Source organism: Cotesia typhae, unplaced genomic scaffold (genome assembly GCF_013202065.1).
Source record: "Cotesia typhae breed Kobodo isofemale line unplaced genomic scaffold, CoteBio_Ctyphae contig_35, whole genome shotgun sequence".
Lineage (NCBI taxonomy): Eukaryota > Metazoa > Arthropoda > Insecta > Hymenoptera > Braconidae > Cotesia > Cotesia typhae.
This window is the reverse complement of record NW_027423743.1, coordinates 300638-328202: the sequence shown is the minus strand read 5'-3', so window position 1 is coordinate 328202 and position 27565 is coordinate 300638. Positions and strand designations below refer to the sequence as shown.

The window sequence follows — 27565 nt, the reverse complement described above, 5'->3', positions numbered from 1 at the left end:
ATGTTTATCACCAATGACAAAAAATCAGAGATCCACCTCTATTGAAATACCGCAAATCAGTGAAACTGTCTCGAGACCACTTATTCATGCTTCTAATAAAATTCATGAAGCTTCTACATGGGAATGGGATACAGAAAAATAACATTACTTCGTCGAAACCTTGTGCTGTTAAAACCATTGCAGAAAAGTCATCTGAGTTGTCTAAGATTCACTTTCTAGAAAAATTTAATCCTAAAAACCAATATGATTTATCAAGAATGAAGAAAATTCCTATAACTGCTATGCCAATAAGAGTGAATACGACTAGTTTAAGTTCATTGATTCGTGTGACTAGTAAAACTCTTCCAGCATATCCTCGACAAGAATTTATCGAAAATAAATTACAAACTTCTGCTTCTGAAACATTTTCTGACAGCTTGTCTGAGTCTTCTGTAGTTCATTTTGAAAAAAAATCAAAGCCTAACAACTATTTTAATAATAGTTATTAGTTACTATTTTAATAATAACAACTATTCTACTCGAGACCGCAAACCCGTGTTGCCGGCCGAAAAAGAACGCATCCAAGCAGCAAGTGGCAGCGTTATAGTAGAACGTGTTAATGGATCATTGGCTGTATAACGTTCTCTAGGTGATTATGAGTACAAAAACATCGAAGGACGGGGATCATGTGAGTAATTAGTCTCACCAGAACCAGAAATTTTCGTTCGAGATCGGGACATGGAGCACGACGAGTTTTTAGTACTCGCCTGTGACGGCATTTGGGACGTTATGACTAATCAAGATCTTTGTGATTTTATTTACTTCAGATTATTGCTCACTGACGACTTAGAGGCTGTTACTAACCAAGTTATTGATACTTGTCTCTACAAGGTAATTTATTTTTGTTTTTTTTTTTTTTTATTATTATTTATTTATTTATTCAAAGTAACTTGTCTTTAATCTAATAACATACAACTAAAATTTAATAATCGATAATGTTTGATGTTTTCTACCACAAGGTAGCCGAGATAATATGAGCATAGTATTGGTCATATTTCCTGCGGCTCCCAAGCCGAGTATTGAAGCATTAAAGAAGGAAGCCAAATTAGAAATGACCATCGAAAGTAGAATTAAAGAAGTCATTAGACAACAAGAAGGCAAAGACGGTTTCGATTATCTGGAACTGCAACGGATTCTTATTGATCAAGAAATACCAAATTTACCTCCTGGAAGCAGTCTTTCAGCAAAGCAATCCCTCATTGAACAAGTCTTTCTGAAAATGTGCCCTAGTAGAGCGAAGAGCAGAAAGAGACCGAGTGAATTGGATTAAAATATAAGTAAATAACCCTGTAGATCTATGGCCAACTAATATAAATATATGGAGAAGTTAAAATAATTATAATTCACTTGATGATAATGATGATAAATTATCCTGGTTAGGGCCAGGACTTTCGCCAAACTTTCTGGCCCTAATGATAATTAATTGATGATTGTAAAGTTTTCGTTATTGTTTAAGATATTGTTTATAGTTTCAAGCTTTGATAATTAAAAATAAAAAATTGGTTCGTTTAGTGATTTAAAATTTTTTTTTCAGTCATTTTATGTAATTTTAGTTTCTACTTGAATGCATCTACTGATAGAAGTTACATTCCATTATAGAAGTTCTTCCAGAGAAATAACTGCTGGATTCCGCCTAGCCAATGGAAAATTTGAAATAATGGAGTCTTACACCGTCAACAGTGTTATTATTTTAAGCAGTTTTCAGCATTTATGAATTTTAAATCATAATTTATGGCGGTTCTACAAACTCGGTCACGCCTCTACCAGCTATCAACGGAACATGTGGATGGCAAACTTTAACTTAATTATTATTATAATTTTCCATCTCAACCGCCACGAGAAAAATACTGTGCATTATTTATTTATTTATCAGATTAATATTATTGAGGTGTACTCTTATTATCTTAATAATTAAATATACATTAATAAAGGTTAATTCATTTGATTTTTATTATTTAGTTAAAAATAACTATAAATTGATCATGTTGTCGCCATCTACTATAATTGTTTTGAACTACCAAGATAAAATTCAAAAGTCTGGGCAAAAGAAACCTGTGTGAATGGATGCCTGTGTAAACGATCTTCTGCGCTAACGGATGCCTGGGTAAAAGAAACTCTGGGTAAATGGATGTCTGGGTAAACGATGTACTGTATTTCAGAAATCTGGGTAAGCGCAATTCTGGTAAAATTATTCTGTCCAATGTTAGATCTGGGTAATCGGATTGTGGGCTACTGATGTCTACCCACCCCGATTACCCTGAATTTTTGTCGGCTAGAATCCCGATTACTTAAAATCCCGATGATACAGATGTGAACATTACCCAGGGTTAAAAATTTTTAATTCTCATCCACTTTATAAAATTATCGAGTTTATGGCTATATGTTGTATTGGCAAAACTGAGATCAGAGTAGAGCGTGAATTTAGTTATAGTAAAAGTAAATATATCTATGATGGTTAGTAGTGACAGCTTGTAAACATTAGGTGAGATTATAAATTTAATTAAAATAATAAAAAAAATTATTAATTCAATCTACGAGATTTAAATTACAATCGGTATAAATTTAAAAAAAATCCAAATCTCATACCAAAACTTCTCATTGCTGAGCAATTGTTTAATTCTTCATTTTTCTATTTTAGCGGTAATTGTAAAAATGTATTTATTTTAATAAAATCAATAATTCATTGAATACAAAATAAATCTTAAAAAAAAATAAAAATTTACTTCTATGTTTATATTTAATTTTTTGGAGCCAGAGAGAAATTTTCTTGAGTCAAGAAAATTAACTTTTATCAAGAACAAAAATTTTTGGAGTAAAAGGCTGAATTTTCTCAAAACAACAAGATTTTCTTGACTTAAATAAATTATCTTGGATCAAGAAATGTATTTCTTGAAGCAAGTGAATAAATTTTGTTGGAATAAGTGAAATTTCTTGTATAAAAAAAAAAAATTTTTTTTTTCGCTCAAGAAAATTATTAGGAAGAAAAATATTTTCTTAGCTTTTTTTGTGTGATACAATTATATGACAACAGTTAATCTTGTAGATATGCAATGTAGATTTTATAAAATTCAAGATGAATGAACAAATGTTAAGAAACGAATAATTAAAAAAAATGGACGTATACATATTTTGGTTTTCTAATTGTTTTATTTTATTTTTAAAGTTACTATTTAATTCGTTATTTTCATTTTTTTTACAATTAATTATGTTTACTAGATTTACTCTTTACGTCGCTATAAAATTTTTTATAATTTTTTTACATTGCTATAAAATTTCTCTCATACGTCGATAATAAAATAAATTTCACTTCAAAAAAACGATTTAAAAAGATTAAAACGATTTAAAAAGATTCAAAAAGATCTGATTTTACTGTTATATATACTGCCGTGCTTAGGAAGAAGGTAGTAACTTCACTTACTGCTTATCTATCTAACCAATGTTAATTTAACATTGGATATAAGGAAAAGCAGTAAATGAAGTTACTGCTCTCTTCTTAAACACGGCAGTATAGATATATAGCTGCCTGGAGTATATCTTTTTTTTTTAAATAATAAAAAATTCTATGGTTACGTCCAAAATTGGACTAAATAAATTAAGTTATTTTCGGCCCAAGCTTTTCAGCCTATAGAGCGGGAACATGTTAAATACTGGATTTTTGTGATTGAATGAATGAGAATTTGTGTAAGTTTTAATTATAATTATATTGAATGTTTAAAATTACAAATGTGGAAAAAAAAAACAAAGAATTCTTATGGTTGGAAATCTTAACAAGAAATATGATACAGTATAATTTATGGTACCTGATTTGCAGCTTATTAGTTTCACTGATTTTAAACTTTACAATATAAACTTAATTTAAATTTACTAATGAAAACTTATTAATCGAAAATTGAAAGTATCAGGATATTCGTGAACTGGGTAGTGTGAACTAACGTAGATAATAAGGAAGTGTGTGAACACTGGAAGTTAGTGAGGACTAACGTGGATAATAAGAAAATGTGAGGACACTTGTTAATTAGTCAGGGCACTTGTTACAGAAAAGTGTGTGGACACTTGTAGCTTCTGGAACTGAACTAAAAAAATAACAGGCTGCTTTTTGTGAACAAGGCCCCTTTTATCGATGTTTCAAGTTCGGACTTTGGGTTTTTTTGGGGGAAAACTGTGTCCAATCAGAAAACAGTTTCCCGGGGTCCGTTCCCTTTCCCATTACATTTTCCTTAGGAAAAGCGACTGGGTCCCGCCCAAGATACTAGCCTATGTGCGTGCGCACTCACACATACGCTGGCATGTACATTTTGTCCTCCTAGTTTATTTAAAAAAAATTACTTAAATTTATTAACATTAGTAATATCGCTAATTGTTTAATTCGCTTAATAATTAGTTCGCTTCATTCATAATCTAAGTTTTACAATTTTTATTATTTAAATATTTAAGAATTATGTTAATAATTTCCATTCTATGTTCTATGATAAATTTATGTATTTATAAAATTACAATTAAAATATTTTCCTATTGAATAAAATTATGATGAACCATTGATTTTAATAAACACGTGGTTGTCTATTCTTATTTAAATAATTCAGATGTAAATTTAAATTGATAATTTAATTAATATTTCGAAGTTATAATTTTCTTATTTATTTGAATTCTTCCTTAAGAAAAAAATAAGTGTAATGTTTTTAGATAATGATTTCTGCACGTGTTCGTTCAGATTGATTTAGTAATTTTTGAAAATAAAAAAAATGATTAAGTTTTTATTACTTGACTGTTCTAGGATTATTGGTATTATCTCATTTAATTCAAAATTGATTTAATTTTTGAAATCAGTATAAGTTATTTTGATAAAAGAAATAATTTATTTATAGAATTAGTGTTCTTTCTATGGTTAATTTTCGTTAAGTTTCAAATATTATTTTTAAATAGCTGTCGTGCTGTAATAAAATTTTGTTTGTCGTAAGTGATACAGAAAAATTTTAGTTATCTTAAAAGTACATCTGTTAGGCTTACAAATTACTTTAAAACTCCAAAGAGTCGTAGGTACGTAGTCCTATTTCTTTGGGACCCTTTATGGATATTTTATTACCCTATAGAATTAAGATTAAAATCCAATGCGTTTTTCTTGGGTTGTTCATTATTTTAATGTCTCCAAGAAAAATGCATTTAGGTAATTTATTTTTAATGTTCTTTTTTCATTTCTATTTGCTTAGGAGTATTTATGATTAGTTTTATGATAGTCTTAAGTAAAATGTTTCTAGGTAAATTTTAAAATTATAGGGGTTCGTTATCATAAAGGGTCTTTTAAAATTTCGATTGTATTTAGTTAAGATTTCGGAATATTTTTAGAGAATACACAACTCAGATAAAATTTATTGTCAAAAAATAAATACTGCGCACGTATTTGTTTAAATGCAAGTTATTGATTTGGACGTAACACTATTGTAGTAAGAAATGTATCATAGTCCTGGTTGTTTTTGAAAGCCCGAGTATTATACTGCCCAAGTAGCCTTGTCATGCTCAACCAAGATATCATGCAGGATCCCATTTTGATAAAAGTTGTGGAACACCCCCATCACCGACTCGTCCTTGAAAAAGTTGAGCGCGTCCCACTAGATTTAAAAAGTGCAACTGACTCCCTCGCAAATTTTGCATTCAACATTTTACAGTTGAAATGTTTTTGTTCATTTATCCTTGTTGGTCTGGAGTAATGCCAACAGATCGGGGTACCCAACCATGTTGAAGTCTCCAATATGCAGAAATATAGCGTTAGTGTACATGACGTTCTTCCATTTATCCGGCAGAATGAAGCCCCAGAGCTCTTTTTTTACATTAACATCTAGGTACAGAGACTGACCAATATGACTGCCGGCGCTTACGACTCCAAGAAGACCACTCTACTCTCTTACAGTACTTGAACACTCTGGAGATCCCGTGTCAGATTTCGAAGGCTTCCTCCGTGGTGATCATAAAGTCTGGCAAGTAGTCATTGTTTAAATCTAAAAATAAATTTGAGTTTGGAGTTTAAATTAATACCAGTAGAAAATCGTTGAATTTTTCCATCCGAACGACATCCAGTTTAGTCCTGTTTTCATTTACCTAAGACACGCCCTGGTCTTCTATGTTTATCCCAAAAAGATCGACGGTCATGTCCTGGTTGTAGTCAATAGCCAAAGGCTGGCCTCGCATGCTGATCAACGGCTCAGTTTCGTTGAAACAAGTGGTCATTCCAATCCCGCCCCAGATAATGTGAAAATAGTTGAAATGTGAACTAGGACCGTGAGTATTTACCAGGACATCTATGAAGACATCACTGTCGTTGTAGCCGAGAACTATGCTGGTGATGCTATTCTTGAAAGAACGTATCAAGTTTGATAGTCAAACAATTGACTCAATGTTATTCGCTAGCCGGATTTCTAAAGTCTTAGAGTCCTTTATGAGCACGAATACGACTGTCAGCTCGTATTAGTTTAAATCTCCCAAGGCTACTGGCACAAACTCGATAAAGCTTCCGAATATTGACGAGGTTTATGTCACTGGTACTATTACAGAAAATATTGTTATCAACAGCAATAATATTATCTTGCCTTCCATTTCTTTGTGAAATCTAAACAGATAAAAGTCAATTCATTAGGTGGATAAAACACTTTACGGGTGTAAAAATAAAATAAAATTTTTTCGATGATCACCATTTTTTTTCAAATGTAGAAGTTCTCTGGATACTTTCAATTGGGGTCCCACAAGATGCTCCAATTCAACCTCCAGTTAGATTTTATCACAGTAGCCCCTGTTGGCCGAGGCGAAGCTGAAGTCAAGAAACATGTGATCTGAGGTTTTCGTTTTTACGTCCTAACGGCTGTATACTATTTTTTTGTCCGACGAAGTCGGAAAGCGGCAACTTTATTTAGCATACAGCCAAAGTCCACCAAATACTCCAATTTCACAATAGTAAATTTGGCCTCACTCACTTAAAATAATTTACTTAATTTTGTCATTTAAAATATTTATTTAAAATTAATATCCAAAATAATAATTCACACTGAAAATTCTAGTTATTTTTTAATTACAATTATTATTTTTTAATCACGTTGAATAACATTAATCCATTAATTAAAGGCTTCAAATTTTCATTTAATAGATTTTAACGTAGAACTGTATTATTATTTTATTTAAATAAATAAAAACTTCGATTTATTTATCAACCTTTCATGTTTGTTTACATATTTTTATTGTACTTCTCACCGTTCTAAATACATTTATTTGTACATCGCTTAACTTCACACTCCTGCCGTCTCGGTCACACTGCCATCGGCCAAAAGTTTAATGGAATCGCCCAAATGACGCCAATTGTTCATACAGCATTACTTACTCATTTTAAAGTCAATCTTTTATTTTTTATAGTAAATTTATTAAAAACATGTAAGTATACAAGTATTCATGTCTAATTTTATAATCTCTAGTTTATCTCTTCTTTTTGTTGTGATCTTGTGATTTACTTCCATTTAATTTTAAAATGAATTGTTATTCAATACGTAAGTATCATTAAGTAATTGATCTTTTTGTCCAATTTAAATTAATTGAAAAAAATATTGAATATCATAAGTAAAAAGAAAAAGTATTTTAAAAATTAAAATACTGTTATATATATTTTAGCTGCTGTTGGCATTGTAACTCTAGTAATTTCAGAGTTTACTCGACTATTATGGTTTGTTTACGTTTAAATCCAGTACACTTACAAAATAAAATCAGAAAATATTTTCTTAACAATTATTGTGAGTAATTAATACTTATGGACATATATGATATGGAGTCTTCAGTTCATAATTTATTTGTCATTTTATTTAATTTAAGCGTTGTTAAAAATAAAATTCAACTATTGTTCTTTATTTAACTGCATAAAAATAAAAATTGATTGTTAAACTTGTGATTATAATATTCACAAGATCAAATTATTGAATTATAAAAAAAAAATTGTTAGTAGAAAAATAATGTTTTTTCAGTGTTGACCTGTTCTTTTATTTGTTTTCAACACAAAGAAAAATATTTAAGTACTCATGAATACCGATTTGTTTTGTTTCAGCACAAAAGAGCGATAGAAAGTATCAAGTGTACTTTTCTGTCAATCATCGACAAGATGAATGTTATTTGGTTAATGGCATCGATTTTACAACTTATTCAAAAATAATAAGGTATATTTGTTTTTCCTACTCTCTCTCTCTCTCTCTCTCTCTCTCTCTCTATATATATATATATATATATATATATATATATATATATATATATATATATATATTACGGGGATGTTCAGTAGTTGACGAAATGAAAATTATAATTCATAAAATATAAACACTTATATGATTAAATATTTATTTAATTTTTTTTCTATTAATTGTACACCGTGTGCAGAATGCGAGGGACAGCTAAGACTTTCTCTATTATTTATAATTTACTATTAAACATTTTTTAGCGAGAAGAAGGCTGCCCGACAATTTTTTTGGAAATGTGTTAACGAAAGTCTGATCACACTTCCCAAGAACACCATACCTTCCATAACCATGAGTTAAAATGGAATTGACTTGTAAGATTTTGATTGAATTATTTTTAATTTTATTATGTTATTGTTATTAACTATGTTTCTAATCATTTTTATGCATTGTCTATATTGTATCTAAACTACAAAATTTCATTCTTCTATTAGTGAAGACCTTGGAGTAATTGATACTGATGCTGATGCTGATGCTGATGATCATAGTAGACATGAAGCTGATAATTCTGTAAACAAGGATATTACTAATGACGATATCGAAAATGATGCTAGTCCGACTGATGATGATAGTGACGAAGTTAACGATGATGGTAATTAATTAACTTCTTTTAAATAAAAATAATTGTATTTTTTTGTTGTACTATAATTGTATTATAATGAAATAATATTAATTTTATTAAATTCCAGTTCGACCTGACGAAGAAATAGAAAAAGTTGATTTTAACATCTCTGATTACTTTGTCAAACACAGAAGCTGATATGTATCGTATGTTCGAAAAAATTTGTCAAATGTAGAAATTCTTCAATTCCCAGAAGTGCATTAAAAAATCATTTAAAAAAACTCAAAATATATGTTTTGTAATTCTTTTATAGTTTATAAGAATAAAAATATTTTTAAATTGTTTCTACAAAAACTAATTGAAAATGTATTTTTTTTGTTATTGATTTAAAATTTAATGCGCTATTATATTTCCAAAATTTTTTTGCCAGATTAAATAAAAAAAAACTTTTAATAATCTTCTTAATTTTGTAAAGAAAATAAAGTTTTTTAAGGTAAAATGTTGAAAAGAAAATTTATTAAATTAAATTTTCGCGCCATTATTTTGTAATTACAGGCAGCTTAAGGCAAATTCACATTTCTAAATATGGCTACAAGAGCTACAAGTAGGTGTAGTAGTCCATTGAAAAGTTACATTTAGGGTTGCATTTTTTAGAGGACGCAATTTTATTTTTTTGATGTGTAGGGGAGGTCAGTGTAAAACTAAAACCATGTTTGTAGGGTCGCCACCCTTGTCCCACGGACGCCATATTGAAAATAGGGGTTGAAATGGTTTTTACGATATACCTTTTAAACTATTTATCTGATAGAAAAAATTTGTTAACATTTTTTGTTGCAAATTGAATTCTCTACAACTTTGGCCCTGTAACTTTTTGTCGTATAACTATAAATAAAAAAGTTATAAGTGAAAATATTCAAAAATTCGACAAAAAATTTCTATTTTTCGAAATAACTTTTTTTTTATCATTTTTCGAAAAAATTAAATCAGACCATTTTTGTAGATCGTTTCTTGAGGAACAACTTTTATAAGCAACATTTTTTCATTTACGCAATAGCTAAGGTTTTACAGCGCTCCGAAGTGAGTAATATTTTTCAGTACTTTTGACTATACCTATATTATACAATGTTTTTCAATGATTCGTACCGGTCAAGAATTTTCCGGAAAATGTAAACATTAAAATTTGGGCAACTCTAAGTAAAGAAATCACTAAATAAAAAATTTGAATAAATAATATATAGGAAATAATAAAAAAAAAATATTTGTAAAAAAAAAGATGATTTAAAATTTCGATAATAAAAGGAGTAGTAATGTAAATATTCAGTTACCAAAAAAAATGGAATTATTTCAAAAAAGATAAGCATAAAATTAGAAAATTTAAAAACAAGATATCCGTGAAACTAGACAAACCATAAAACAAACACGTAAAATGAGAAAGATTTAAAAAAATAGAAAATAATAAATTTAAACAAGTCAATAAAAAGACAATTGAACAATTTAGAAATTTAGAAAAATAGACAGTTCTAATTATTTGTAAACTTAATAAAATGGACATCTCTAAACATAGACAAGTAAATTTAGATATCTTTACTTTTGGACATCTCTAAATATTTACAAATATAAATTCTTACAATTTATAACAATGATGATTAAAAACGTAGTAATCATACGAAATAAGCGCTATGAAATTTAAAATACAGAAGATAACTGAAAATTAATTAATTTTCTTGTAACTGCTGCTCCCGGAAGCTTACCGTTATTTTTGATCGATTGTCTTTTAATTATAAAAACACACCGAGATTTTGCTTTTAATCGTGGTAAAAAATATTTCTGAATACCAGGAACTACCAACAGCTTCTGTGACCGCTGCTCCAGGAAGTTGTAAAGTTATTTTTGACCAATTGTTCTGTAAAATATATACCTAGATTACAAGCAAAATTTCTGTAGGTTTTCAAAGTAAAAGGACAATCGATCGCAAAGAATTGTACATTGATGACACATTATTAGTACACACGTATAATATAGGTATAGTTAAGAGTACTGAAAAATAGTACTCACTACGGAGCGCTGTAAAACCTTAGCTATTGCCTCACTGAAAAAATGTTGCGCATAAAAGTTGTTCATCAAAATTAAAAAATTTTTTTGATTTTAACGATTTTTTGAGCAGGGTTTAAAAAAACAGTTAAAATAATGAGAAAATTTTTTTGAAAATTACAATTTTAAAAATTCCATACGTGCAACGATAACTACATCCTTACTGATAGAAAAACAATTTGAGTTTTTATTATCAGATCATCCGTTTTTGAGTAATCGATGCGACCATGAAGGGGGAAATTTTTTCTAGTGCTCTATAACATTGTTAATAATTTTGTAATAATTAAACATTTTTCAATAAAAATTTAGAGTTATCATCTTTAATGTACCCTTAATAAAAAAAAAATCCGATACACAAATTCCTTTTTATTTTCCCTGTCAAAAAAATTCCCGAAATTATATTTTTTTTTTCGACCGTCACAGTGGTGTTCTCCATTAATTATAAAAATATATAATATATTAATAAATTAATTACAAACCTCAAAAGTACCGTCCATGTAAATATTATTACTTTTCTGTAATACTTCGAGCAATGAATTTCTTGTGAATATTATCGCCGTGTCATCATTACTTTGAACGTAATCCGTAGCAATGCCGTGCTCTTTGAGAGTTGAACCTAGCTCCGAGAGTTTCGACGGTATTTTCTCTCGACTAGCTGCACGCGCTCGCGATAAAATACTCGAGCAAGAGTTAAAATTGTGCTTTGCACTTAATTCTGGAAATCTATAAATAACAATGATATTAAAGTTAGCTGTCACTTGACCATTATTTAATTTTATTCAACAGAAAAAATTGTTCCGAAAATTTTTTTTTTTAATTGCATTTTTAATTCATTACATTTTTTAAATATCAATTTTTTTTCTCAATTTTTTATCCAGTAATTTATTTATTAGAAAAATTCTAAAAATTATTAAATATCTGCTAAATTAATTTTCATAAATAATAACATATAATTAATTAGAGTTAATTACATTTTATAATACAATTAAGAATTTCTCTTAAGGATCAAAATTAATAAATATAAATACATAAATCAATGAAACTTACGGTCGACAGACATCATCAAAGATTTCTTTTAGACCTTCATTGGTCTCTTCACATCTTTTAATCATAATGTTAAGAAGAACCGACCACTTATCTTTATCTTCTTGAGGAAGATCAGCATGATGATTTTCTACAACGAAATCTTCACCTTCTTTCATGCCTGAGCATTCTTCAATGTCAAGAATTACTTTAGAAAAGTTCAGATACGCTGTGCATGCATAAGATTTCTCCCTCGAGCATCGAAAAATATTGAGTGCTTTGACAGTCTCTTGCATATGTATGCCCATCATGAAAGATCACTTTCTTTTTTCCAGTTATAACTTTCATATTCATAGTTACAAATCACAAATCAATAATCACATATTAAAAATCACAAATCACAAATCAAATATTAAAATAAAAAATAGAACATTAATATTAACTTAAGAACCTGTAGGATAGTGATCTGTCGGTAACTCGGTTTGCACCCATGACAGCAAACGCCACCAGCGGCAAAATATTCATTTAAAAATAAATTATCTTCTGGATCAAATTAATACTGTTGATTAGCGACACCTAAGTCGTTTATAAGTATTTGTCTACTACTGATATCGGGAAATCAAAATGATTTCATATAAAAGTAATAAAATGATTTCAGAATTGCGTCGAAATTTAATAAAATATTCGAATATATCATTTGGATGAAAATAATTTGAAACACAAATGTGTGTAGTAGCACATGTATTTCAATGAAAATAGAGAAATTTATGATGCGTTCGTGAAAAAATGTATATTTTAATTTCATAAAAAAAAAAAAATTTTTTTTCTTCGAGATGTTTAGGTTTCTCGAAAAATTTCATCATGATAATTTATAACTGAAATTCAGACGATGCAAAGAATTTTTTGTAAAAATATAATTTTTTTATTATAATGGAAATACTTTGCAACCTGATTTTTGTGTTTATGAAGAAAAATTTACAAATACAATTCGCAGTATCGTTATTTGTGAAACGTGAATAAATAATAATAATTGTTTAGAAGTAGATCATTTTTCTGAACGGCATTGTTTTGGAATCGTATCACTCTCTCGAAGCACTTTTAACTTTGTGAAAGATGCTCAAGAGAAAAAAAAATTTTGAATTTTAGTCCAGAGCTTGCACAAAAGTATGCAAAATATCTAGCAATAAATAGGCAAAAACAACATAATTGTTTAAACAGCAGTATACCAAAATCAAATTTTGGCTTTACAACTTATTTCAGATTTCTCAACATACTTAGCTTCCTACAAGATGTTCGAGAAAAAAAAATCGTTGCCTTCAACTCTTAGCACATCAAATTTTATCGTGTTACTCAGGCCAGTGAATAATAATAATAATGATGATAATTAAGATACTTCCCTTAACTGCGTATCAAAATCACATTGATTTTTCAACGCACTTTTAGTTTCTTCAGAGGTGTTTGGAAAAATAATTGTTAAAAATTTATAATTACAACATCCAAATTTATTGTGCTACTAAACCTAGATGATTATCACAGAAAATTTGAATCCTTCCCTCAACCGCGTTGCATCAAAGTCGAAATTGAACTATCAACGCACTTTTAGTTTCCTAAAAGGTGTTTGGGAACTAAGAACCCTAAAAAGAACCCTTGTGAAAATTTTTCGGACTTTTTTCTCAGAAACCTTGAAAACTTTGACAAAGTCTTTAAAAGTCTTTAGAAGTTTTTTTCTGAAAAAAAGTCCCTAAAATTTCTACGAAGGAAGCCTATTTTAAATTTAGTTTTACAACATGCGAATTCATCATGCCTCTTAAACTAGCTGAAATGACTAGAAAATTAAATACTTCCCTCAAACGCGTTGTGCTCAAATATAGTGAGTTTTCAACGCACTTTTATTTTCCTAAAATTTGTTTGGGAAAAAATTTAATTTGACATTAATTAATTCTAACGTGCAACTAAAGGTAGTAGTAATAAATCACAAAAATTACATGCATAATAATAATAATAATAATAATAATAATACAATATTATTACATACGATACGGATATTAATTCATTGAATAATTACAAATAATGTAAATAACTCCCTCAACCGCATTGTGTCAAAATCAAAGTGATTTTTCAACGCACTTTTAGTTTCCTAAAAGGTGTTTGGGAAAAATAAATTTATTCAATTTATTTCTACAACATGCAAATTTATCAAGCTACTCAAACTAATGAAAAATTAAATAATTTCCTACACTCTATTGTGTCAAAATCATATAGATTTTCAACGCACTTTTAGTTTCCTAAAAGGTGTTTCGGAAAAAATTTATTTTAAATTTATTCTTACAACATGCATATTTATTTACTACATGACCTAGCAAATAATTACCAGAAATTTACATACCAAAAATAATCCAGTCTCCAAGAAATATAAACTTCAATTCATACTTGTTTCTACCCAGTCTTTGCACGAAAATATACGCTCAGCCGTGACAATGATAGTTGATAACATTGACATTGTTTGTACCTGCAAATTAACAATAGTTATGAGTGTGTTTGAATTGCAAGTTTCATAATTGTTATATCTTTACCTTGAGCATTTATCAGAAGAACAAACTCATAAGTGGAATTGAACTTTTTACGAAACAAGTTATTATTCCGCGTCTTCTTCTATGTGAAATAAATAGATCGTTAGGGGCTATATCTATTCGTATTGAAGAAGGAAATTGAAGGTATGCCAGCGATGATAAGACTTCTGATTCCATAAGCCTGAAAGAAAAAAATTAGTTAAAATTCATGAATAGAAACCAAGAGCTAAACGAAGATATATTGACAAACAAGTACTAACTAAAACACTAGAAGATCTTCAATCCTGTTTTGAAGTTATACTATCTGTTAAAGTTATGTCATGTTTATGACATGGAACAAATTTTAAATTTGATATTATTTAGATACTAGCTTCTGAATGTACAGCTATTTTTTATCCAACTTTCTAATTTTTTAATACATAATTCAAATTTCAAAGAATGTTTTTCACCTCAGCACCTACGCATAATACAAATTTTTAACATTTTAAATATTTCTTGAATAAAATTTTTCATAACATCACGTGTGCAGCAATTACAATTTTCACATCCATTCTTAATAATTATCAAATTTTATTTTCTGTTACACTACATTTTCACAGATTACGATTTTTTGAATTTATTTAATTTTTTTTTTTTGGAAGTTTTATAATATTATTTTTTTTTATATTTTAGCAATGTATCAATAATTATATCAATAATTCATTTTATTTCAACATCTCACTTGTAATCTCAGTACCACCGCAATAATCAAAATTTTTATATCGACAGAATAATTTTTAAATTTCATTTCGAGTTTCACCACTTTCTGAACTTCTACAATTTTTCGATTAGATTTAGTTACCTGCCTCTGATTGCGCAGTTATTACTTCCTAATATGTAATGATATGAAATGAAATTTCCAAAGAAAATTTTTCACTACAACACCTTCGCACCACTTAAAATTGTCAACTTTTTGAATACTTCATGAATATTATTTTCATTTTCCATTTCATCACGCTCGCACCGATTATGATATTTTAATACTTGAACTAATTCGTAAATTTAATTATGTGCTAGACCTTTCTTTTTTACATACTGTAGTTTTTAAATTTATTCGGTTGTCTTTTTAAGTATGCAGATTATTGTTATTAACGTATTAAAAAATTGTGATAAACAAATAAAATTAAAAATTGAACTATTAGATCGACCACCTAACATTACTTTCAGTTTTTCAATACATTAAATGTGTTTCAATTTTGATTTTCACTTCAGTTAATTTTAAAATTTATTTTTTACGATTAAAAATGTAATTTTTTATTACAACACTTTTTCACCTACTACAATTTTTCGACTATATTTTTTGATTCTTTGCAAGGTTGGTTATATTTTTTATATATTTTGTAAATTTTTCAATTATTCATTTCATTCAAAGACCTCACTTGTTATCTCACTTCTACCGCACATTTGAATTTTTAAACCTATAGAAATAGAATAGTTTTTATATTTGACTTTGAGTTCCACCACTTTCTCATTTTCTACAATTTTTGGATTAGATTTATTTACGTGCTACTGAGCGCGCAATTAGTTTTCATACGACTTCATACTTCCTAATTTTTCGATTTATAATTAAAAGTTAATCTTTCACTTTACCACATCCGCACTAAAACAAATTACTAATATTTTCAATATTTCTGACATATTATATTTCATTCCATTGCAAGTGCTCCAATTATAATTTTTACATTCATTCTTAATAATCATCAATTTCATTTTCTGTTACACCACTTTCTCACCGACAATAATTTTTCGAAATTATTTACTTATTCTTTTTTTGAAGTTTGGTTTTAATTTTTTTATATTTTGGAAATTTTTCTATAATTTATTTTATTTATAGATCTCACTGATTATCTCTCTACCTTTGCACTAGTGTAAATGTTTAAAACTGATGAATATTGTTTTAATTTGATTTACAGTTCCACTATTTTCTCAACTTTTATAATTTTTTTTATTTTATTCAGTTACCTGACCCTGAATGCACAGTTATTTTTTATCCGACTTCTTAATTTTTCGATATGTAATTACATTTGCAAAGAAAATCTTTCACTGAATTAACTCGGCACCAATACAAATATTTAACATTTTAAAACTTCTGAAGTATAATTTTTCATCGCATCACTTGTATACCGATAATAATAATTTAATACTTTAATCAATTCGTGAATTTAATTTCCTGTTAGACCTTTTTCTTCCTCATATTGTAATTTTTGAAATTTATTCGATTGTATTTTCAAGCATGCAGATCTTATTTTACGACATATACAGAACTTTGAATAAATTTATTTAAAAATATAACTCTTAAAATCAACCACTTAGCATTAATCTAAGTTTTCTAAAACATGAAATATTTTTTCATTTTGATTTTCAGCGTTGTCTTACCTTACTTACTAAAATATTAACATTCATTGTTAACAATTCTAAAATATAATTTTTGAGCGATGTAAAAATAATTGTATCAATAATTTTTTTTATTTCAAGATATGTCTCTAATTGCATAGTTACTTTTTTATATGACTTCCAAATTTATCGATATGTGATGAAATTTCTAAAGAAAATTTTTCACTACAACACCTTCGCACCACTTGAGATTTTCAACATTTTAAACACTTCATGAATATTATTTTTCATGACATCACTTTTGCACCGATTATAATATTTTAATACTTGAATCGATTTGTGAATTCAATTTTTTGCTATACCGATCTCGTTCTCATACTGTAATTTTTAAATCTATTCGGTTTTTTTTTAAGTGTGCAGATTATTGTTTTTTACATATTAAAAAAATTTTTTTAAATTAATTGAATTAAAAATTGAACTATTAAGGTCAACCACCTTGCATTAATTTTGGTTGTACAATACATAAAATGAGTTTCAATTTTTATTTATAGCGCTGCTTTTTTCTCACTTAAGCTAGTTTTAACATTCATTTTTAACAATTATAAATGTAATTTTCTAATACAACACATTCTTACCGACTACAATTTTTTGAATTTATTTTTTGTAAAAGGTTGGTTATATTTTTTGTATATTGTGGAAATTTTTTAATAATTTATTTCATTTAAAAATCTCACTTGTTGTCTCAGTGCCACCGCACTAATACAAATTTTTAAATCGATAGAATGGTTTTTTAATTTGGTTTCGAGTTCCACCCCTTACTCAACTTCTACAATATTTCGATTAGATTTAGTTATCTGACTCTGAGTGCTCAGTTATTTTTTAAACGATTTTCAAAAGTTCGATATGTAACTAAATTTCCAGAAAAACTTTCTCACCTTCCCACCTCCACTCTAATACAAATTTTCAACATTTTGAATATTTCTCAAATATCCTTGATTAAAAAAAAGTATTGAATTATACAAACTGTATATCTGTATATAAGTACATACAATGCAGATATACAGTACCATATGTTCAATGTTTCTTTTTAACCAGCGATAATTCATTATTACACCACGTGTGCACAGATAATAATTTTTACATTCATTTTAAATAATTATTACATATTAATTTTCTGTTACGTCACTTTCTCACTGACAATTTTTTGAAATTTGTTCGATTTTATTTTTAAGTTTGATTTTCATTTTTTATATTTTTCAAAATTTTCTGTAATTTCTTTTATGTATAGTTCTTACTTATTATGTCCCTACCTCCGCACCAATACAAGTTTTTAACATTTACAATATTTCTTGAATATTATCTTTTATTATATTATGTGTGCACCAATTATTATATTTCGATACTTGAATTAATTTGTAAATTCAATTTTTTGTTAGACTTCGCTCTTTCACATACTGAAATTTTTAAATTTATTCGGTTGTCTCTTTAAGCGTGCATATTGTTTTTTACATATTAAAAAATTGTAATAAACAAATTAAATTAAAAATTGAACTATTAAGGTCAACCACCTAGCATTAATTTTGGTTGTACAATACATAAAATGAGTTTCAATTTTCATTTCTAGCGCTGCTTTTTTCTCACTTAAGGGGTAATGTCCGCAAATAGGGTAAATTTTTTTCTATGTTGTAATTAACATAATGACCTGAATTTTTGCATAGATGTTTAAAACTATGTAACAAAGGGCAAACGAATATAATTTTTAGAATTTTCCAAAAAAAAAATTACAGATTTATTTATCGATCGACAGGCAATTGATTTTTCATCATTATTTAAAGTTTTATCATGTAAAATACAAAAAACGAATTCGATTGCCCTTCTATATAATATTTGTAATGTAAATAAATTATTATTTCATCGATATATTCTATAGAATGTATATAAACTTTGAAATAAAAATTAGGTAATAATATTATAAACAATTTGGATGTAAGCAGCGGTACAGTGATATCGCTGACGACAAGAGATGGAAGCAGTGGTATGTGCCACGGTATTTTTCGAACGTTACTCACCGCACATTCGAAAGATGGCAGTGCCAGTTCTACACATAGAATACTTGTAATCTGCAATATTTTCCCACATCGGTTGGTTTTTTTTGTATTTTAGTTACGTTGACAGTTATCAGACAATTTGTTAATAATTTTTTTCAACGAGTAAATAACAAAAAATATGAAATTTTTCAATTTTTTTTGCAGAAATTTTAAAAAGATTCAATCTATAAAATATTATTATAATTATAAAATATAATAATAATAATAATGATAATAATAATAATAACAATAAAAATAAATATAATTTTTTTTTATATCAGTGTCTGTAAAGTTCCATATTATTTTTCTACTTTTTCTAAAAAGGAACAAACAAGGAAAAATTGAAAATTTTTGAAATTTATGCAAAAATTTTAAATGTATTTACTTATTTATCACATTGTTCTGAATGAAGGGTGTAAATTCGTTTAATCAATTTTTTAATTTTTCAATAAAACTGAATCATTAATATGTCATTTAATAACATGATTTATAATAAAGTGACTTTGCTTGAAAAGAAAATAATCGTATAGTAAGATTTTCAAAAAATTAAGTTGTAATTGAGGTATCTAACTGGTGTACATTAATTATATGTATACATTTTAACTTCCCGCTTTGAGTAATTCACTTGTCATTGGACATTGCTTATGTTGCTATTCTTTTCTAACTTCTCAATTCTAATGTTTTTTTTTTCGTAATTATTTATCAAACAATAGTAATGTGATTAAAAATAAAAATCTTTAGACCTTTCTTATATAATTATTGATGGCAGCAAATACTTATTTTTTATTTTCTTCGTTTTGTTTTTCAATGAATTTTGATGAAATTTCAGAAGTTTTGGAACAGTAAGAGAGAGAGCGTCATATATTCTCCGCATGCGCAGTAATGGGACAAAAATAAATAATTCTTAAGTTTTGAAGTGACCTCCGGTTGTTGGAGCATAAAAAAATTTAGAAATGAATATTTGATAATATTACATTAACTGTTTTTTTAACTTCTACATAAATTTTTAACTTCCCGCTAAGAAAATCGAAGATTTTCGAAAAATCGGGAAGTTATTGTTTTTACCCCTTGCAAAAATCGAGTTTTCAACAGATCTCGACGTTTTGAGGCCTTAGAAATCTTCCCTGACCCTTCCCGCGATGGTGTCTGTATGTCTGTCTGTATGTCTCTCTCTCTGTGTGTGTGTGTGTGTGTGTGTGTGTAAACCTCTTATAACTTTTGATTTGCTTAACCGATTTAATCGAAACTTTATCGATCAATTCCAAAAACTAATCAACTCTTAATATCGAAAAATCACTTCGATTGCCGTCGGGCCAGTCAAAATCGCTTGATTCGTTCGTGAGATATCGTTGACGAAAAAATTAAAAAAAAACGGCAAAAAAGTGTATTTTTTCAAATAACTCGTAAAATTCATGTCAGATCGATTTTTGTGTAACAAATTATTTTTTTAACCTTAAAATACTGCGTCGATCGCCGTAAACGGCATCAAAATCAGTTGATTCGTTCGTGAGATATTGTTAACGAAAAAAATTCGAAAAAATTGATTTTTTAAGAAAAAATCCAAAATTTCATATTCGATTAATTTGTGTTCACAAAATGTTTATAGGACTTAAAAAACTACAGTGATTGCTGCCAACCGCGTGAAAATCGGTTGACTCATTCTAAAGTTATGGTAGCTTGAACATTTTAAAAATACGGTTTCATCAAACTTCTGTTAAACTTTTGAGCTCGAAGAGCTTATAAGCATCAACCAGTTTTATTTTCGAGCTTAGAGAGCTCAAAATAATACAAAAATGAAATTTTTCTTTAGTAAATTTAATAGATATTTAACTTTTGTACTTCAGTCTTCATAACGCAATTTTTAAAAATTTTTGGACCGCAAAACTTTCAAACTTCCCACTACAAAAGTTTTTTTTTTTTATGATGATCTCATTATAATCAGTAGTTAAACAGGGGGGGTGCATGTCCAATCGGTAAAACAGATTTGTGGGTTCGTGTCCCACCCTAAGCTGGGATCTACATTACCGGCTGTAGATTCGTGACAAATATCATCTGTGGATATGGGCGACCTGTTTTTACCGACAGTAGATGTTGCCGGTGGTAGATATGTATGTCATTTTGAGGTTATGGGTGAGGTATTTATCGAGGTTATAGGTGGCGCTGGTGGGGAATTCTGCCGCCATCTTACTATCCGCCATTTTTTAAATCTTACTATCCGCCATTTTGAATCCGCCATTTGGTGGCTGCTATCCGCCATTTTGAATTTGAGTTCAACATTTTGAGGTTAAAAAGCATCCTCAACTATTAACCTGCCTTCGGCTCAGCCATAACAGATCAATAGTTCAGGATTATGCATTTGTAGTATGGTATATCCATGTTCTATGTATTTAAAATGAAGTTATGTCAACTACTTGAGAGAAGGATTTCACGCAACACCATCTGGTTACAGCGTGCATTACTTCTAACCGCGCAGTAGATGACTCATTCTGTTCTAGAATTTTCTAACTGCGTAGTAGTTGACGTCATCAGACAGGCTTGAACCTGTTCAAGGTCATATAACTGCGCAGTAGATGACTCATTCTGTTCTAGAATTTTTGAGTCTGCTATCTGATTTCCGCCATCTAGTGGCTGCTATCTGAGTCTGAAATCCGCCATTTTGAGTCTGCTCTCTGAAATCTGCTATCTGAAATTTACCATCTGGTGGTTGCTATCTGACTCCGCCATTTTGAGTCTGATTTCCGCCATTTCAAATTTTGATTCTGATTTCCTGCATTTTTGTTAAAAGATGCACCTGTGATCTCAGCATCAATAATAGTTGCTTAGATCACAGGTGCATTTCATTGTTTATATTCTCAAAAGATTAATATATTCAAACTGTACGTATGAGGAGTACATGCGAGAAGATACGCCATCTGTCGAGATTTCTGTCTACTTTTAAACAGGTCTGAACCTGTTCAAGGTCACGGTAACTGCGTAGTTCTCTTTGCTTTATTCCTAACTGCGTAGTAGATGACGTCATCATACAGGTCTGAGCCTGTTCAAGGTTGCGTAACTGCACAGTTTTCTTTGTTCTATTTCTAACTGCGTAGCAGATGACGTCATCAAACCGTTTTTGAGGTATAGGAGTGAGGGGTAACTGCGTAGTATCCTCTGGCTATAAAAGCAGCGCGCTCAAGCCGTACTTCACAAAAACGAAGTACACGTCTCCAGTAAAGTACTCGCTGGTGGTGACTACAAGTTAAAGTACAAGTTCTTGGTGATATACATCTTCTACCTATCAGTATTACTAATCGTAAGTATTCATTTACTGTCTAATCAAAATATGTATTGAATGAAGAATCATTTAATCAACCATTACAATTAATTAAAAATTTTTACAGCAATCAATCATGGATGTAACCAAGATAAATGATCTTAATTGTCTTACTGGGATTCTTCCTGTTAAGAAAATGAACGAGTTGGAGATTAATCGAGAATATAAGATTAACGGTATCAAAGCTATTACAACTGAGTATGGAACTAGGATTGTTGCTAATATAAACGATGAATTTAACATTTATCTACCATCAAGAACTACTCAACATCTAAAAGATGATAACTTCATGAAGAGTTTGAATGAATTAATAGATTCAAACTATCTGTTTCTGCGTTATCATGGTGGAAAATATAATAAATTTGAATTTATTAATTCTAGTCTTGATGTAAAAATGACCAGTGGAATTATTTAATCAATAAAATATTGGATTTCAATATAAATAATTCATTGTTTTTATTTATAATTCCTCACATTTTTAATTTAAGATTAATATTTATAATTCAAATTCAATAAGTTATACTTAATCATAATTTTTTAAGTTACTTATCATAATGATAGTTTGAATTTCGCGCTTCTTGTACTAGAGCCATCTACTATCAGTTTATTCTTAGAGCGTGAAAGCTGTCAATTCATAAATATTAAAAAAATTTTCTAGTTATATATACATATATAGAATAATACATGACTTTTAATTTAAATAAAAGATAAATAATTATTATTAGTTTATAATATTTTGTTATTAATATTATTAATATTTATTTAATTTAAAAGTTATGTATTATTTGATAAACTAATATGGGGTTGATGTGCTCTGTATCGTCAAATCCAAAAATCTTCTAGCGATATATTTTGAAAATCAATACACAGTTTTTATTTTTAAAATGGTTATATAAAATAATGCATGACTTTTAATTTAAACAAATATTAATTATAAAATTTTAGAAAACAAAAACTGATTATTGATTATCATAATTAAAAATCAAAAACCATTACGCCATCTGTTGATAAGTATTAATATCAGTAGTAGTGTTGGAAAATTATTTGAATTTAATAACTAACAATAATTAATTCTATTCTGAATTAAATGTGTTAGGATGAAATAATAATAACAATTGTAATTCATTTATTTTAGATTTATTGAGTGCTTACAAACCAATCTTTTAAATTTTTACATTTTCCAAGGCACATAAATCAGATAAACGATCATGATAATTACAAAAATGATTGTTACAAATTTTCATACTTTTTAGAGAGGGACATTTGAAATTATCGAGATCGATTACAATTTTATTATTACAATCAATTAAATTTTGAACCCATAACTTTTTCTCGATACCTTTGACATAAATAATTTTTTTATTACAAGTTAAATAATTGAGAACTTCTTTGAGCTTGTAATATGAAGTTGTTCCAGCATTCCAACCGATTCCATGATAATTTCGGATCAGCCAGGTATTCAGACGTTGATAGTTGACTGGTAACACCTTCCAGTGATATGGAGGTTGAAATAGTGTGTATGACAACTCTTCAATATTAACAATATCATGTTGAATTGTTATTGAGGCCAACTCCTTAACAATGAAGCGATTATCAGCTCCTCTGAATCCTTGAACGTCTAGAATGATCTCCATTTTTACTGCTCTTGACAACGAAGAGTGACTGAATGATGACTCTTACAATCAATTCAACCTTTTTATAACCCGATCTCTGGATTTTACCCCCACCACTCGATAATCTTATTGGTTAATTAATAATTTGATTGGTTATTCAAACTACGTCGTAGAGTTTTAAACTGCGTAGTAGATGATGTCATCAGACAGGTTTGAACCGGTTCAAGGTCTCGTAGCTGTGCAGTTTTTCTTTGTTCTATTTCTGTTGGGTAGTAGATGACGTCATCTCATTTTTACAGGTTATGTTTATGCTTTCCCGCCATTTAACTCATTTTACAGGTTATGTTTATGCTTTCCCACCATTTAACTTATGATTTCAGGTTATGTTAAACTTCTTGTGCGTCATCTATCATAACTGCGCAGTTTCTATTTTTAGATTATGAGTCATACTATTCTAGAATTTTTCCAACTGCGCAGTAGATGACGTCATTACCTTGCTATAAAAGCAGCGCGCCGCGAGCATACTTCATCGAAGTGAAGTACGAGTGAAGTACCATAGTGTTGTGTGTTAGAAAATATCAAGCTGTTGAAATCTGCTACCTCGTGCTGGAATCTGCTACTTGAAATCTGCTGAAGAAATCTCAATCATGGCACCGTACCGTAAACATCCTGTTACCGATACAATGCATGAAATTGAGAGATCAACAACTTTCAAGCGTGTCAAAGTTGAAGATAAAACTCCACGCCCGTTGATGTTCAAGAGGATGTGTGAACTTGAGGTGGGAAAAACTTACAAGCTAACTGGGATTAGAACGGTTATGACAGATCATGGACTCAACGTTGAAATCGATCTGGAAAACCACTTTTCAACGTTCTTCCCTGCTACCACCAACCAGAAATATCTCAACAATCCTGATATGATATTTAAAATGAAATTTATAATCTTATGCAATACTTTAAATCGACACTACATTGGGGCCAATTGTAATAAATTCAAGGTTATTAATCACTCTGGGAAATCAATTACAGAAATTGTGAGAGAATTGTGTTTTGATATGTGCACTTAACTTTTATTCTAAATAATTGTTTTATACTTAACTTTTATACTAAATAATTTTTTATACTTATTCTAGTAAGGTTTGTAATTACAAAACATTAAATTACAAAAACATTGTTATTTATTTACTATTTTTAATTACATTAAGTTTATTGATTAGTATAGGATCAATAATGTTATTGATTTGTTGTATTCGTCGACGAAATCGTTCTCCGTCTCTTGCTGCTTGTTCCCATGGTCCTTTCCTCGCTTGTCTGGATGCAAAGTCCCATACATACATGTCATGTATGGTGGGCTTGGGGTCAAACTGTACCATTAAGTAAGTTTTCTCACAGTGCTGCTGATGGGATTGTACTCAATTATTCGGTCGTGAATTATCAAGCAGTAAGCAGCAGTTTGATTTGGAAACTGTGCTGATGATTCAAATTCCAGGCGTATATCCACAGGTCCAGACTTGATTGACTCGTTCTGCTTGGAACAGTCAATTATATACAGAGGTGCTGTACTTAGAAATTTTTTCTTAGCCAATAGCGGTTCAGCTTCTTTCCCATAGTAAGCACTTTGAAAATTTGTGTACATATCATACATCAAGGCATACTGATTATGCACAATGTTGAGGTTCAAATTTCCATATGGATAACTCTGAGAGTTCAAGAACAGCTTAATGTCTCTTATGCTGCAGTGATCAAACTCGCTTGCGTTTTGATTCGATTGATTCTTTCTTGCTGTTTGGAATCCAAGGATAACAAAACGAGGTTTCTCAAGCTGATTTGTCGTTTTGATTACCCAAATATGCTTGTTGGTAGCTGGTAGCAGTGGATACTCATACAATTCCCAAGTCCGGAAACTGATTGGAATAGCTGGATCGGAGGTTATGTAATTCAACACCTCGATTTTTGCTTGTCAGACATTGTTATGTATGGTACAATCCACTCAATTTTTTGAATCGTAATTGAAACATTTTCATTCTCAACGGTAACAACATAAGCATTTTGATCAGTATTTGATCTGATCAGTATCAATTCATGCTTGTCATTCACGATAATTCGTTGATAATCTTCAGCAAATCCAAGAATGAAACTCAGCGGTACTGAGACATCAAAGTAACCGCTATTATCAGTCAGCTTGTTGTCATCTTCATTAACAATCCAACCAGCATTTTCCAGAATATTTTGTTGTCCCGGACTCAGAGAAGCGTATCCTTTCATAACACTGGTGATACCAACATTCTTACATCTATCGATTTCTACACCATTGAGTTCATAACGTATCTCTTCAAACATATGACAAACAGCCATGTTGACCATCTTCGTAGTAGCACTTACAGCAGTACCATCAGCTTTCCTCATTCTTCCATAAAAATGTAATGTGCTTTTGCTTGGGAGCAAGCACAGATCTTGATGTTGAAGAGCAATCCTGATTTCATCACTGTTGTTGAATGTTGATGATGCATATGGTAAGTGTGAATGAGCTTCACAGTGTGCAATAGACTCATCGAAAATAATTGATTTTTTTATATCTAAGATTTCCGCCATGGTATCACACAAGCTAGACAACAAAAATTTATTTTTATCTTGTGAATTTTCCACGTAATTTTAGTCCTAGACTTTTTAGGAACTCTACGTTTTGACGTGTCAACACTTTCAGAGCTCGATGATGACTGATAATCTTTGGACATCCTGCAATCCTTTTATACCCGTTACCCGTCTTTGTCTCATATACGATACCCATTACAGACTTTTTATATGCAGTCTTATCGTTATAGTCTCGCCACGGAAATTTGCTATTCTCCCGTCCTGATCAACAATGCGGAGCCTCAAGTTGTGTATTGCTCGTACGGCGACTGGTAGGTAAATGATGTTTGTTGGCACTTCCACTATCTTATATCCTGCTGGAACCCTCGGGAAAAATTCATGGATTGTGAGATTCTTCTCACCATTGATGTACGATCCAGTAGTTATATTGCACTCGACTCTCAGAGCATTGATTTTCAATAATTTGACTGGTAAATCAGATTTATGTGCTGTGTTAGGTTCAAGCACGCGGTTGGTAAATTCAAGTAATGATCCAATGGAATCTTCAGGCTCAAAATTTATATATTGATCACATCTTATTTCACTTCTCAACTCATTGTTGTTTGCTTTTAAAGTGAAACTTAGTTCAGGTAATGTCTTGTTTATATAAGTTTCAATATCTTTAATTTCATAACTCCCTGTTGGTATAGTGATTTCTTGAAATCTCTTGATTGTACTTCTTTTGGATCTTTTTGATGACACATAAAATTTATAAGCACCAACATCAATATTTGGTATTGAATTAAATGTCAGGAGCTTAACGAGTCCAAGTACATAATTTTTTGATGGTGATAGCTCAATCGGCGGAAAATAATTTGCCTCCAGTATGGAGGAGTTTCCGGATAGTGTCAAGGTGAATGACTCTGCCATGACTGACGCTTGTTGTCCCGACTCACTTCAATTTATAGTTGTCCAGCCAGGAATTTTAAGCACAAATGTCCACATATGATTGTATCAAAGTCTTGATATCTTTTATGATTGTACTTTACGCTACCTACATCGAGA

The 27565-nt window shown here is 29.5% G+C and overlaps 1 protein-coding gene, 1 long non-coding RNA gene and 1 pseudogene across 2 annotated transcripts; 2 read left to right on the top strand and 1 right to left on the bottom strand.

The window, feature by feature from the left end:
- The first annotated feature begins 257 nt into the window (after window positions 1-257).
- On the top strand, window positions 258-1309 carry LOC141526554 (protein phosphatase 1A-like; annotated as a pseudogene).
- Window positions 1310-5478: 4169 nt separating this feature from the next.
- Window positions 5479-6785, bottom strand: LOC141526570 (uncharacterized). The gene is made up of 3 exons (XR_012479049.1): window positions 6723-6785; window positions 6133-6640; window positions 5479-6032 (listed from the first exon to the last, which is right to left on the bottom strand). It is a non-coding gene; the product is annotated as an uncharacterized LOC141526570 (long non-coding RNA).
- A 15462-nt stretch (window positions 6786-22247) lies between these two features.
- Window positions 22248-22762, top strand: LOC141526587 (uncharacterized). The gene is made up of 2 exons (XM_074241622.1): window positions 22248-22295; window positions 22384-22762. Exon 2 carries the CDS (start codon window positions 22393-22395, stop codon window positions 22729-22731), a length of 339 nt encoding a protein of 112 aa, XP_074097723.1. The 5' UTR covers window positions 22248-22295; window positions 22384-22392; the 3' UTR covers window positions 22732-22762.
- The last annotated feature ends 4803 nt before the right edge of the window (window positions 22763-27565 follow it).